Here is a 16,452-nt window from a genome sequence, read left to right on the forward strand (position 1 = left end):
GTCACCATCAGGCCTGCCCTACAAGAGATCCTGAAGGAAGCACTAAACATGGAAAGGAACAACAGGTACCAGCCATTGCAAAAACATGCCAAAATGTAAAGACCATCGATGCTAGGAAGACACTCCATCAACTAACGAGCAAAATAACCAGTTAGTATCATGATGACAGGATCAAGGTCACACATAACAATAGTAACCTTAAATGTAAATGGACTAAATGGTCCAATTAAAAGACACAGACAGGCAAATTGGATAAAGAGTCAAGACCCATCAGTGTGCTGTATTCAGGAGACCCATCTCACATGCAGAGACACAAATAGGCTCAAAATAAAAGGATGGAGGAAGATCTACCAAGTAAATGGAAAAAAAAAAAAAAAATCCTAGTCTCTGATAAAGCAGACTTTAAACCATCAAAGATCAAAAGAGACAAAGAAGGCCAACACATAATGGTAAAGGGATCAATTCATCAGGAAGAGCTAACTGTCCTAAATATATATGCACCCAATACAGGAGCACCCAGATTCATAAACCAAGTCCTTAGGGACCTACAAAGAGACTTAGACTCACACACAATAATAATGGGAGACTTTAACACCCCACTGTCGACATTAGACAGATCAATGAGACACAAAGTTAACAAGGATATCCAGGAATTGAACTCAACTCTGCACCGAGAGGGCCTGATAGACATCTACAGAACTCTCCACCCCAAATCAACAGAATATACATTCTTCTCAGTACCACATCACACTTATTCCAAAGTTGACCACATAGTGGGAAGTAAAGTACTCCTCAGCAAATGTAAAAGAACAGAAATTTTAACAAACTGTCTCTCAGACCACAGTGCAATCAAACTAGAACTCAGGACTAAGAAACTCAATCAAAACTGCTCAACTACATGAAAACTGAACAACCTCCTCCTGAATAACTACTGGGTACATAATGAAATGAAGGCAGAAATAAAGACGTTCTTTGAAACCAACAAGAATAAAGACACAACATACCAGAATCTCTGAGACACATTTAAAGCAGTGTGTAGAGGGAAATGTATAGCACTAACTGTCCACAAGAGAAAGCAGGAAAGATCTAAAATTGACACCCTAACATCACAATTAAAAGAACTAGAGAAGCAAGAGCAAACACATTCAAAAGCTAGCAGAAGGCAAGAAATAACTAAGATCAGAGCAGAACTGAAGGAGATAGAGACACAAAAAATCCTCCAAAAAATCAATGAATCCAGGAGCTGGTTTTCTGAAAAGAGTAACAAAATTGATAGACCGCTAGCAAGACTAATGAAGAAAAGAGAGAAGAACCAAATAGACGCAATAAAAAAAATGATAAAGGCGATATCACCAGTGACCCCATAGAAATACAAACTACTATCAGAGAATACTATAAACACCTCTACGCAAATAAACTAGAAAACCTAGAAGAAATGGATAATTTCCTTGACACTTACACTCTCCCAAGACTAAACCAGGAAGAAATTGAATCCCTGAATAGACCAATAGCAGGCTCTGAAATTGAGGCAATAATTAACAGCCTACCAACCAAAAAAAGTCCAGGACCAGACGGATTCACAGCCGAATTCTACCAGAGGTACGAGGAGGAGCTGGTACCATTCCTTCTGAAACTATTCCAATGAATAGAAAAAGAGGGAATCCTCCCTAACTCATTTTATGAGGCCAACATCATCCTGATACCAAAGCCTGGCAGAGATGCAACAAAAAAAAAGAGAATTTTAAACCAATATCCCTGATGAACATCGATGCAAAAATCCTCAATAAAATACTGGCAAACTGAATCCAGCAGCACAGCAAAAAGCTTATCCACCATGATCAAGTGGGCTTCATCCCTGGGATGCAAGGCTGGTTCAGCATACACAAATCAATAAACGTAATCCAGCATGTGAAAAGAAGCAAAGACAAAAACCACATGATTATCTCAATAGAGGCAGAAAAGGCCTTTGACAAAATTCAACAGCCCTTCATGCTAAAAACTCTCAATAAATTCGGTATTGATGGAACGTATCTCAAAATAGTAAGAGCTATTTACGACAAACCCACAGCCAATATCATATTGAATGGGCAAAAACTGGAAGCATTCCCTTTGAAAACTGGCACAAGACAGGGATGCCCTCTCTCACCATTCCTATTCAACATAATGTTGGAAGTTCTGGCGAGGGCAATCAGGCAAGAGAAAGAAATAAAGCATATTCAGTTAGGAAAAGAAGAAGTCAAATTGTCCCTGTTTGCAGATGACATTATTGTATATTTAGAAAACCCCATTGTCTCAGCCCAAAATCTCCTTAAGCTGATAAGAAACTTCAGCAAAGTCTCAGGACACAAAATCAATGTGCAAAAATCACAAGCATTCTTTTACACCAGTAACAGACAAACAGAGAGCCAAATCATGAATGAACTCCCATTCACAATTGCTTCAAAGAGAATAAAATACCTAGGAATCCAGCTTACAAGGGATGTAAAGGACCTCTTCAAGGGGAACTACAAACCACTGCTCAGTAAAATACAAGAGGACACAAACAAATGCAAGAACATACCATGCTCATGGATAGGAAGGATCAATATTGTGAAAATGGCCATACTGCCCAAGGTGATTTATAGATTCAATGCCATCCCTATTAAGCTACCAATGACTCTCTTCACAAAATTGGAAAAAAACTGCTTGTTCATATGGAACCAAAAAAGAGCCCGCATTGTCAAGACAATCCTAAGTCAAAAGAACAAAGCTGGAGGCATCATGCTACCTGACTTCAAACTATACTACAAGGCTACAGTAACCAAAACAGCATGGTACTGGTACCAAAACAGAGAGAGAGAGAGAGACCAATGGAACAGAACAGAGCCCTCAGAAATAATACCACACATCTACAGCCATCTGATCTTTGACAAACCTGACAAAAACAAGAAATGGGGAAAGGATTCCCTATTTAATAAATGGTGCTGGGAAAATTGGCTAGCCATAAGTAGAAAGCTGAAACTGGATCCTTTCCTTACTCCTTATACGAAAATTAATTCAAGATGGATTAGAGACTTAAATGTTAGACCTAAAACCATAAAAACCCTACAAGAAAACCTAGGTAATACCATTCAGGACATAGGCATGGGCAAGGACTTCATGTCTAAAACACCAAAAGCAACGGCAACATAAGCCAAAATTGACAAACGGGATCTAATTAAACTGAAGAGCTTCTGCACAGCAAAGGAAACTACCATCAGAGTGAACAGGCAACCTACAGAACGGGAGAAAATTTTTGCAATCTACTCATCTGGCAAAGGGCTAACATCCAGAACCTACAAAGAACTCAAACAAATTTACAAGAAAAAAACAACCTCATCAAAAAGTGGGCAAAGGATATGAACAGACACTTCTCAAGACATTCATACAGCCAACAGATACATGAAAAAATGCTCATCATCACTTGCCATCAGATAAATGCAAATCAAAACCACAATGAGATAGCATCTGACACCAGTTAGAATGGTAATCATTAAAAACATCAGGAAACAACAGGTGCTGGAGAGGATGTGGAGAAATAGGAACACTTTTACACTGTTGGTGGGATTGTAAACTAGTTCAACCATTGTGGAAAACAGTGTGGTGATTCCTCAAGGATCTAGAACTAGAAATACCATTTGACCCAGCCATCCCATTACTGGGTATACACCCAAAGGATTATAAATCATGCTGCTATAAAGACACATGCACACGTATGTTTATTGTGGCACTATTCACAATAACAAAGACTTGGAATCAACCCAAATATCCATCAGTGACAGACTGGATTAAGCAAATGTGGCACATATACACCATGGAATACTATGCAGCCATAAAAAAAGGATGAGTTCGTGTCCTTTGTAGGGACATGGATGCAGCTGGAAACCATCATTCTCAGCAAACTATCGCAAGAACAGAAAACCAAACACCACATGTTCTCACTCACAGGTGGGAATTGAACAATCAGATCACCTGGACACAGGAGGGGAACATCACATACCGGGGCCTATTGTGGGGAGGCAGGAAGTGGGAGGGATAGCATTAGGAGATATACCTAATGTAAATGACGAGTTAATGGGTGCAGCACACCAACATGGCACATGTATGCATATGTAACAAACCTGCACATTGTGCACAAGTACCCTAGAACTTAAAGTATAATAATAATAATTAAAAAAAAATACTAGGTTAGTTATTTCAGGTGTGCTAGTGAGAAATCCTATCAAATTTTGGCGGCGGGGCGAGTGAGGGGAGTAGAGACAGAATCTCACTATGTTGCCCAGGCTGGTCTTGAGCTCCTGGGCCCAAGTGATCTTCCTGCCTCAGCCTCCAAGGTGTTGGGATTATAGGCATGAGACACAATGCCCAGCCTCTATCAACTGTTTACTGAAAATATTTTCATTTTACTTTTATTCATGGAAAAAAGTTGTTTCTTAGCATTCACTTTCTTTCAGAACTTTGGGGATATCATTTCATCATCTTTGGAAATATTCCATTATCATTCCATTATTTGGGAACATCATTCCATTATATTTCATTATTATTCCATCCCACATATTGATACATTACCTTTTGGTCTAGGTGTTGCTGCTCTGAAAGCAAAGTACATTTTTTCTCTATCTATATTGGGGATTTTCACACTCTCTTTGTTTTTGAATAGTCTAATGAGATTAGGGATTTGCTTCATATTTTTCCTACTTGAGATTTATAGGACTTTTGAAACTATGGTTTGACATCTTTAGCCATTTTTTAAAAATTTCAATCATATTTTCAAATACTTTTTGCTCTATTCTCTCCTCTCCTTCTGAAGCTCCAATTATATATATGTAAGACATTCTCACTACATTCTTTTTATCTTACATTCTATTCTTACTTTTATTTTCTATCCTCTTATCTTTGCATGTTTCATTATAAACGTTCTGACGTAGTTTTGAGTTCACTAATTGTCTCTAATGTGAGGTCTACTTTGCCATTAAAGCCGTCTGCTAGAACTCACAATTCCAAATGTTTTGTTTTCAATTTTAGAATTTCTATGGGGTTCTTTCTTTTTAATTTTACCTTGATTACAAATCAAAGCTATTATCCATTTGTTTCTTTTTTATACTTTCCCTCTGCAGAATCACCCAATCTTAATATACTTGAACATACTAATTAATGCATAGTTCTTTTATCTAGAGTTCCTATGAATATAATTCTATTGTCTGTTTTTCCCTCTGTTATTTTGGCCACATTGTGTTGAATTTTCGTGTACTCATTTTTTAACAAGTCCTGGACGTAGCACATGAAAATTGAGGTAATGTGAGGTCTAGGAAGACACAATATTCTGTTAGAGAGAATTTACATTTGCTTTTAGCAAGCTCCTAGAAAACTAGCAAAGTTGAATCACCTTCACTCAATTTCAGGACTGAAATAATTTATAATTATACGTCAATCCTCTCAAAGCAAATCTATTTCCAGTTTACTCTTTCTTATAGGGCACAGTCCTTTAAGCTATCAATACCAAAATGTAGTGGTTTACCATGTCTCCTCTTTGATAGATCCTAGATTCCAAAATATCACTCCTAGCTCTGGGAGCTACTCAAAAGGTCTCCATCTCCAATACTACTTCAAGAACTAACAGGTAACCCAAAGGGAAAAGTAGGTTCACTCTCTGGGTTTCTTTTCTCAATAAAGTTTTGGCCCCATAAATCTTAGCCTTATCAGCTCTCTGGTGCCTTTTTAAAAAACAAAAACTAAAGTCTTTTCCAGCTTTACTCATGGTAGTTAGCTGGACTACTGACCCAAATTACCTAATTCATCATAATTCATGATACTTAAACTATAACCCTACACCATTTGATGAGGATGGAGGGGTATGGGGGGTAATTCCTGCAAAAGAGTATCAGGTCAAAGTACCTGACTAACTGAAAGTGGGCATTCAATATTCTAATTCCTAAGTAATGTGTAAAAATGTAATTAATTTGAAAAACATAATGGAGACCCCTATGAAAGAAGTACATTAATATTTTAAAAGTACATATACTACTTACGCAAAAATCAAACAATTTTCACCAACTGATTATTCATTTACTAATAAATATTTAATTAAATGTCTAATACATGTGTGCTCCTAAAGTTTAAATAAGGAATGGCTTAGGAAGAACTTACAGTCTGATGGGGGGGGCCTTGGTATTATGAGGAAGTATAATAAAATATTATGGGTAAAATGATACAATTATACACTGAGTACAGTGGTGTTCTAACAATAATAATAGTTTGTGATGGGGACCCAAAGAGAAAGGTAATTCTTGAATGTAGATGTGCAAAATGAATTGGTACTGACCAGGATGAGCAAGAGACAAGCAAAGGATATGAGGTGTTCCTAGCAGTAGGGGCAAAAGGGCAAGAAGGAAAGAGCTACAGGTAATGTAAGAGCACAGTATAGCATTAGTACCTGGGAAACAACAAAGAGTTCAATGTATCTGGAACACGGTGGGGGCGAGGTATATGTGTACGCATGTACATGTGTCTCTGTATGTGAGTGTGAGTATAGTGGCCATGGCTGTGATAGTGAAAGTAGTTAGCTGTAAGAGAGAAAAATAATCTTGTTTATATTGTGGATGGTCATGTGCAGCATAATAAAGTACATATACAAATCATATTTAACAGTAAATAAGTGAAGTGTATCCAATAAAATAAGGAAAAAAGGTATATGTGCTATCATCAAAATTATTAAACATTGCTTAAAAACACAGAGAAATAACACATAAAACTATCAGAAATGAAGAGATAAAATTGTTATTGTCTGCAGACACTAGATCTACAAAAGAATAAATGTTCTGGGTTACTTAACCCCAAAGGTGATGGTATTAGGAAGTGGGCCTTTGTGAGGTCATGATAGAACTCATAAATTAAAATAGAGCATTTATAGAAAAGTCCTCAGAGAGTTCCTTTGACACTTTTACTAGGTGACAATACAGGGAAAAGACACCTTCTATGAACCGTGAAGAGGGCCCTCTATAGACACTGAATTTGCCAACACCTTGAACTTAAATACCTGGCCTCCAGAACTGTCAGAAATAAATTTCTATGGTTTATAAGCTACTCGGTTTATGATATTTTGTTGTAGCAGCCCAAAGGGACTAAGGCAAATACCATTTACAAAAGCATCAAAAAGAATAAAATACTTTAGGAATAAAGTTAACCAAGAAGGTGAAAGATTTGTACCCTGAAAACTACAAAACATTGCTGAAGAAATGAAAGGAGACACAAATAAATGGAAAGATATCCCATGTTCATGCACTGGAAGGTTTAATATTGTTAAGATGTCAATACCGCAAAGTAAGCTACATATTCAATGCAATCCTTTTCAAAATCCTACAGCATTTTTGCAGAAACAGAAAAAACAATCCTAAAATTCATATGGAAACCATAAAGAATCCCAAATAGCTGAAAAAATCTTGAGAAAGCAAAAAGCTGAGGGCTTCATACTTCCTGACTTCAAAATGCATTCTAAAGCTTCAGTAATTAAAACAGTTTGGTACTGGCATAAAGACATATAGACTAATGGAACAGAACAGACAGCCCAGGTAATAAAACCATATATATATGGTCAAATGATCTTTGACAAGAGTGCCATGACTAACACAATGTGGAAATATATTGGTGCTGGGAAAACTGGGTATCAACATGCAAAAGAATAAAAGTGAAGCCTTATTTTACACACACAAAACGAACTCAAAATGGATCGAAGAATAAATATAAGACATGAAATTACAACCTCCTAGGAAAAAACCACAGGAGAAAAGTTTCATAACTTGGTCCTTAGAAATGATTTCTTGATGCTGACAAAAGCAATAAGAGATGAGTAGAACTACATCAAAATAAAAAGCTTCTGCACAGCAAACAACAGAACAAAACAGCAAACAACAGAACAAAACAGCAAACTACAGAATGAGAGAATGTATTTCCAAACCATATGTCTGATAAGGACTTAATATTCAAAATGTATAAGGAACTCCTACAACTCAATAGTGAAAACAAAAAACAGAAACACAAGTAAAAACTTGGCAAAAGACTTGAATAGACATTTCTTCAAAGAAGACATACAAATGATACACAGGTATTTGAAAAATGCTTAGCATTATGAATTATCAGGGAAGTTCAAATCAAAACCACGATGAAATATCACCTTACACCTGCTAGGATGGCTGTTATTTTTAAAAAACAACAACATAAAAAATAAATAAGTATCAGCAAAGATGTGGAGAAATTACAACCTTGTACACCATTGTTGGGAATGTAAAATCACGTAGATGCTATAGAAAACAGTATGGAGATTCTTCAAAAAATTAAAAGTAGAACTACCATATGAACCAGCAATCACATTTCTGGATATTTATTCGAACAAAGTTAAATGAGGAACTTAAATAAATATCCGCCCTCTCATACTCATTGTTGCATTATTCACAATAGACAAGAGGTGGAAGCAACCTAAATATCCATCAGCAGATGAATGAATAAAGAAAATGTATTGGCCAGGAGTGTGGCTCATGCCTGTAATTCCAGCCGAGGGAGGAGGATTGCTTGAGGCCGGGAGTTCCAGACAAGCCCTGGCAACATAGAGAAACCTTGTCTCTACAAAAAAAAAAAAAAAAAAAAAAAAAAAATTTAAATTAGTTGCATGTGCAGCTGTAGTCTCAGCTACTGGGGAGGCTAAGCTGGGAGGATCCCTTGGCCCCAAGTTCCAGGCTGCAGTAAGCCATGATCACACCACTGCACTCCAGCCTGGGTGACAGAGCAAGACCCTGTCTCAAGAGAAGAAAGAAGGCAAATGTGTTACATACATACAATGGAATATTATTCAGCCTTAAAAAAGAAGAAAATCCTCTACTATGCTGCAACATGGATTAACTCTGAAGACATTATACTAAGTGAAATAAGACAGTAACAGGACAAACATTGTATTATTCCACTTATGTGACGTGTCTAAAGTGTCAAATTCACAGAAGCAGAAAGTAGAACGGTGGTTTCCAGGGGCTGGGGATAGGGGAATGGAGAGCTGTTGTTCAATGGGAACAGAGGTTCAGTCATGCCAGATGAAAACGTTCTAGAGATCTGCTGTACAACAATATGCAAATAGTTAACAATACTCTATTATACCCTTCCAAATGGAAGAGGATTTCACATTGTGTAATTTTTTACCATAATTTTTTAAAAGAACGCACTAATGTAGCTAAGACCATTTTTATTAAAAAAAAAAAAAAAAGGGGTATGTTGCTATATTAACAGTTAAAAATTTTATAAAGTTTATCTAATTAAAGCCATGTGGTGTTAATGCTAGAATACAGAAAGGTCAAAGGGGAAAAAAATACTAAATCCTAAAAGCCCAAATATGTATATGTGTTATCCATAATCAGTGAGAAAAAAGTGGATTATCTAATGAATGGAGATGAGACGATGAGCTTGCCATTGAGAAAAAAATAAGAGTCCAACCTTATATCATGTACTGAAATAAATGTAAGATAGGTAAGAGATATACATTTAGTTTACAACAGGTAAAAATTTTAGACTGGGCAGAATACTAAAAACAGAGAGTTTTTTCTAACTCACACTAACCCTAAGTCTTCAATGATATCTAGAGTCATATAGAATTTCCAAACACCAGATTCTAGAGGTATACAGAAATGCACAAACTAATGGCAAATATAAGTATGTTGTTTTTCATTTGTACTAAATACTGTTTTTTCTTATAGTTATAAATGCAAATGAAAACTGATGGTTCAGAATAGTATATTATTACAGGAATAGCAGAGGACTTTAGAGTCTTAAGATCTGACAGAAATCCAGCTTTGTAAACACAAATGGCAAAACGAATTGTGCTTCAATAGATGTTAAAAATCCACTAAGAATAACATTTTCAAAGAATATATATTGACATGGGAAAAGTTCCATTCATCCAGCCGGTCAATAAATACTGTGTTGGGCCATGGACTCTGTGTTAAGATTTTTTAAATGAGCAAGGAAGCCATGATCTTTGCTATCAAGAATCTTAAAGTTTAGTGAGAAAGGCAAACAAGGATTACAGTTATAATATATTGATAGAAAAGGTACAAAGGAAAATATCTAAGTACCTAGCAGGGGAACCTGCCTAGTCTGTAAGAGTCAGAGGTTTTGTAGGAAAAATAACATTTTAAGTTCAGAACTGAAAAGATACATAGGAATTAGCCCAACTTAGTGGCTATGGATTATGGGTGGACATATCAACAAACTGAAAGCTCAGTATTAATTATCAAGGGAGAAAAGGCCCAGGACCAATGGTGGGGAGGGGAGGGTGTACAGGGAGGGGAGGGTATGCGGGGAGGGGTGGAGCTCGGGGACCCATACCCAGAACGGTATATATACTAAAGGCCTAATAACATCTGCACAGAATAAGATTGGAAGTACACAAAAGAAAATATTATCAATGCTTAACTCTTTTCTATATTTCTTAATCAATCATACATTACCATTTACTCTACTGATCAAAAGGGTTATTAAAATAATACTTTACCATTGTGCTTTTATTAAAATTTTAGACAAGACTGTTAAAACTTAATGTATTCATTTGGCAAATAAGGCTAATAAGACTTAACTTCACAAAGCTGCTGATTAGGATCAAATATAACATGTACAGGATAACGGTTTTGTGACTGTGGTCGCTGGACCTGGACCTAACTCAGTATCAGAGTGAGCGGATATAGAATTGGGAAGTAGTTGTAAAAACTGATAGATCAGGAGGATAAAAACGTGGACCCGATGAAGTTGATGAGTTGGTTACTACAGTGTTGTCACTACCCACTTTAGCAATAATGACAGTCAATGTTAATTAATCCTCCCTCCCGCTCCTTAGACCCAATCTCAGAATCCTTAGCAACCTAGTGCTCCACGCAGCCACTTGAAATTAATTTAGAATGGCATGTTAATTGCAATCTTTTGCTATCACTAGCCTCAGAATTGCAAGTATGAATACAATCATACAATTTTTTAAAAAAGGTAGTTTGGCTATAAAAATATCTCTCCTTTTTGAGACGGAGTCTCGCTCTGTCGCCCAGGCTGGAGTGCAGTGGTGCGATCTCGGCTCACTGCAAGCTCCATCTCCCGGGTTCATGCCATTCTCCTGCCTCTGCCTCCTGAGTAGCTGGGGCTACAGGCGCCCACCACCATGCCCAGCTGATTTGTTTTGTATTTTTTTAGTAGAGACGGGGTTTCACCGTGTTAGCCAGGATGGTCTTGATCTCCTGACCTCATGATCCACCCGCCTTGACCTCCCAGAGTGCTGGGATTACAGGCGTGAGCCACCGTGCCAGGCCAAAAATGTCTTTTTAAATGTATATTTTAACATTTAAATGTTCTGTTTCTCTGAAAGTATATCTTCTAGCATGCCCAGAGGTTCTGATGTATTAAATATTATTTTGTAAGCCACCGTTATTCATGTATTATGCCAGAAACAAGAATTTAGAGACTATAGCATTTAAAAAATATATTTACATATATTTACAAATAATAAAGTCAGACACAAATACATTAGATGGAGTGTTGCTTTTTCACAAATGTTGCTTTTTCACAAATGTTGCTTTTTCACAAAATGAAAACAAATGAATTTCTTACCTTTCCTCTGGAGTATCTACATGAAATGTTCTCTCTATAACAGTGGTCCACTGGAGACATCTGATTATAAATGTGTTTGGCTTTGGTCGTTCTGTTTTCATTAATTGGCATTCTAAGAATAAAATAAAATGTTTCTTTAAATATGGATATATTTAAACCAAGAAGTAAATAATTGAGAACTACAGAGCTCTATTTTAAACAAAACCCAGTGTGAACTCACAGCTTTCTATGGATCTCCACTCAGTATTATTCACAACCTGACCTTAGTCTTCCTTTCCAATCCTTCACCCATTCTGGCCACATTAACCACCTCAACTGGACTATATAATTTTCCCCAAACACATCTTACCCTTTCCTCTATTTATGCCTTTGCTCCAGCTGTTCTTGTTATCTGAAATACTTCCCCCACTTATTTTATCTCTATCCATATGCATCACCTGCAGTCACAATAATTCTGATCCTTGAAGGTCCAGATCAAACATTATTCCTTCCATGAAACCTTCCATAACACCTGGCCCTAGATTGGCCATTTCATCCTCTCAATTCTCATTACTTATTACCATATCCCTCATTTGTCACTTACCATAGACTATCTTACAGTATTACTTATCATTTTAAGAAAATTACAAATATCACTTATCCTTACCTAGATTATAAGCCCTTTGACAATATAAACTGCCTGCAACTCTTACTATCCACAGCCCCGAGAGCTAGTCAGTCTAAATGTGATTAAATTCTGTTAGTGAATAACTAGGAAGATGTCAAAGAACATGAGCCTAAAAGTATGGATTCTGACACTGGTGTGCCTGGATTCAATTATATTTTCATACCATTAACTATACAAACTTGGACAAATTAATTTAACTCTCTAGTCTTCAACAGTTAAGTGGGAAACAGTATCTACATCATAGAATTGACGTAGGAATAATAAACTCATGTAATATTAGCATAATATGAGACCTGTAAGCTTTCGACAAACATTAACTATTATTTGGCATATATCTGAGCTGGGTTTTAAAGGATAAGTGGTATTGGACACCAAGAAAAAAATAGGGTAGAGTTGTCTGCTGACTCTGCTCTTTTCAAAGAAATTAATTTATCTCCATTGAAAACTTCAAGTCTTTTCTCAGTGCTTATCTGCTGTGTCCTATCTCCATCATTAGCAACTATCAACCACCATTTCTGTCTTTACAGTTCCAATTCATTACTCAGATTAGCTGTGGTTTTTTCTTTTTCTTTCTTTTTTTTTGAGACAGAGTCTCGCTCTAGTCACCCAGGTTGGAGTGCAGTGGCGCAATCTCAGCTCACTGCAACCTCCGCCTGCTGGGTTCAAGTGATTGTCATGCCTCAGCCATCCAAGTAGCTGTGATTACAGGCATGCACCACCACATCCAGCTAATTTTTCTAATTTTACTAGAGACGGGGTTTCACCATGTTGGCCAGGCTGATCTCGAACTCCTGACCTCCAGTGATCCACCCGCCTCGGCCCCCCAAAGTGCTGGGATTACAGGCTTGACCCACCGTGCCCAGTCCCAGATTAGCTCTTTACTGGCCCTTTACACTGAGAGAAATCATTCACCCAAGGGTCTCTGCTTAGTTTTCTTTTCTTTTCTAACAGTTTTCATGTTTTCAGTAATCATCTCTCAGTTTACCAATATCAAAATCCAAACATTTTTCACCACGGAGTTCTACTTTAACACACACATGTCTAAATACGTAGTGAATATTTCTACCTGGTTGAATTACTGGACCACCCCTGAAACCAAACTCAGTATTTTCCCCCTAAAATGCATTTCTCCTCCCGGTTTGCATAATTTTTCCATCACCTAGGCTGAAAGATAAAGTGATCTTCCTTTTTTATACTATTTGTCATTACAGATGCTCCTTGACTTATGACTGTGTTACATTCCAATAAATCCACTGAAAGTCAAAAATACTGTGAGGAAAAATGCATTTAATACACCTAGACTACCCAAGATCATAGGTTAGCCTAACCTACTTTAAACACGCTCAGAACACTCACATTAGCCTAGAGCTAGACAAAATCATCTAACACAAAGCCTGTTTTGTAGTACAGTATTGAATACTACACATAGATGGATGTTTTGTCGACATGAGATGTGAAAACACAAAAAATAAGAGCATCCAGAAAAATGCTGGCAACACAGTACACTGTAGAGTATCTACTGTGCATGTTGTGATCCCGTGGCTGACTGCGAGCTATGATTTGCTGCTGCTGCCCAGCATCACTAGGGAGTATCACACAGCAAATTACTAGCCCAGGAAAAGACAAAAATACAAAATTTGAAATACAGTTTCCACTGAGTGTGTATTGCTGTCAGGAGCATGGTAAAGTAAAAGACATCATTACACTGAACTACTGTAAGTGGGAGACTATTCATAACCGGTTTTCCACTGCTGTAATTCTAGTTCAGATTCTCCGTGCCCAATGCCTAAACCTCCCAGCTGCCCTAAAACCAGATTCTTCCTGTTTAGAGATGCTAAGTGACTATAGAAGCTAAAGACCGAAACTGTGCTCTGGGAGACATCTGAACATGTCCGAACGTGAACTCTTGATCTCTCTCATCCCTGCTCCTCCTTCTGCCAACCTCTACTATGGTTTTCTCTAGCTCACACGACACCTCCATCCTTTCAATTGCCCAAGCTGAAAACCCAAGAATCCCCTTCAAGTCCTCTCTTCTCTGACATCACATTCACTCCTGCAAATCCTGGTGTTTCTACTTTAAAAACATAACCTGCTTCTGATAACTTCTCACCACCTCCACTACCTCAGACTGAGCCATCACTGTCTCTCACCTGATGATTCCAAAAACCTTAGAATAGCTTTCCCCTGCCCCTCACTGCAGTCTCTTCTCAATACAGCAGCCAGAAATCTTCTTAAAATGAAGATCTGCAAAAAAGTTCTGCAGTGTTTCAGTTCACTAAGAATAGAAGAGTAGGCCTTTAAGTGATCAGCAGGTGTCCTATGTGATCTGACCCTCCCACCAACCCTACTCAAGTTTCTGACCTACTTCCCTAGTACTCTCTTTCAGGCTGCTCTGCCAGCCACCCTGGCTTCCCTGCATTTCCTCAACAATGCACTACACTCTTTCTGCTTTAGAACTTTTTGCCCTCTGCCTAGTACTCTTCCCACCCCACACATCCACACAGCTGCCTACCTTAAACATCCTATTTAATACTGCAATCTGCACCCCTTACCTAGGACTCTCCCTCCATCTTCTCTTACCTGCTCTATTTTTTATTTTCCATAGCATGTTACTGTTTTCTAACATTTGATATGAAGTTTTTTAGTATCTTTTTTGCTTACTGTCTTTTCAACTAGATTGTAAGCTCCATTCACATATTCTTAGCACTTGGAACTATGCCAGACACACAGTACTCAATAAATATTTTCCAAATGAATGAATTCTGGTAGTAATAATCCAACAAAGAAGGTAATTTTGATGCTACCAAATGATAATTTCTAAAGCAATGTTCCTACAGAAGCAAGAAGGGATTAAATTTACTAGACAAGTAAAGGGGTAGCTCTAATCAGGAGTATAAATAGTTTAGTAATGAAATAAGAGAGAAGATATAAGGGCCCAAAAGCAATTAGGAGTACAGAAGCAAGTAAAAGCTGGTAGAAATTATTTTCTCACTGCTTCTGTTTTTTTTTTTTTTTCAATGAATTAGGATATAAAGCCATCGGGAATAGGTTGCAAAAGGATTCATCGGGCTTTGAAGAAAAAAAGATATGAAATAGCACTCTGGGAAAACCAAAGTACAGACAGACTAGGGAAATCTACCATGACGGCCAAGAAGGATGAAGGACCAACCTGAATTTAATAATGAAGAATTTAAAGTAGTAACAGAGATCATGGTTTGTGTATTTTCTCTCAAATATATTCAGCTGCATGTGTACAGGTGAGGAACACAGAGTAATGAATTTAAGCAAGGCTGTATTTTAACCAAGTAAGTTTGTCAAAGCAAGAAAACAGAAAAGAATTGAGAATCCAAGGCAAGGGAGCAAGGCAAGGGAGTAATTACGATAATCAACTAAGAAATTTAAAAAGGGTATGGAGGAAAGTGAGAACCTGGGGATGTGCAAAATAATGAAAAGGTGGTAGAATCAACAGGTCACAAAATCTATTATATCACAATTCAACTCTGTATAGCAGCATTACATACTTTTTGAAATATAAAAGTTAAAAAATACAAAATATAGTATTCCATAGAAATAAGCAAAAACAGTGTTCATTTGAAAGATGTAAGTTTTAAAATACCAAAGACATTATACTAATTTGTACTAATAAAGAGCCAACCAATTCCTATGACTGACTCTGCCCATCAGTCTGATTCTCTTTGAAGCCAACTGTTACTCCCCATATCCTTCTTTTCAAAAGTTCTATTAAATTTCCAGCCAGTAGTTCACGAGCTAACTTACTTAAAAGTTAGGAATTGTGTGCACAGTTCTTCTTATAGCATGTAGGACAGTGATAGGACATAGGAGTATATAATAAATACTTGATGACTGGGCAACTGATTGGCTTTAAATGTAAAGAATGGAGGACAGACACTTAAATGAGAGGCGTGCCCAAGAGAAATACTCAAGAATGAACTATGGGGTACAGAGAAATACAGCACAGAAGCAAAGAAAGAATGCCCAGTCTGAGGTTCACTATTTCAGTTTTACTTCAGATTCCCATTATGGTGATATAAGGTAATTAAGATAATGGACTTTGCAATCAGAATAAGAAATTCAAATCCAGGCTCTAACACAATCAGCGGTGTGATCCTTTTGAAAGT

The 16,452-nt window shown here is 37.2% G+C and overlaps 1 protein-coding gene across 7 annotated transcripts in view; it reads right to left on the bottom strand.

Moving 5' to 3' along the window:
• Positions 1 to 16,452, bottom strand: part of AKT3 (AKT serine/threonine kinase 3) — a 362,334-nt gene that overhangs the window by 160,832 nt on the left and 185,050 nt on the right. For all 7 annotated transcript variants that reach the window (XM_050771497.1, XM_050771487.1, XM_050771516.1 and 4 more), the window contains one exon: positions 11,647 to 11,758. In XM_050771497.1, the coding sequence (XP_050627454.1) occupies positions 11,647 to 11,758 (112 nt within the window). The remainder of the gene's footprint in view (positions 1 to 11,646; positions 11,759 to 16,452) is intronic.

The sequence above is a fragment of the Macaca thibetana genome, chromosome 1 (genome assembly GCF_024542745.1).
Source record: "Macaca thibetana thibetana isolate TM-01 chromosome 1, ASM2454274v1, whole genome shotgun sequence".
NCBI classification, from domain to species: Eukaryota; Metazoa; Chordata; class Mammalia; order Primates; family Cercopithecidae; genus Macaca; species Macaca thibetana.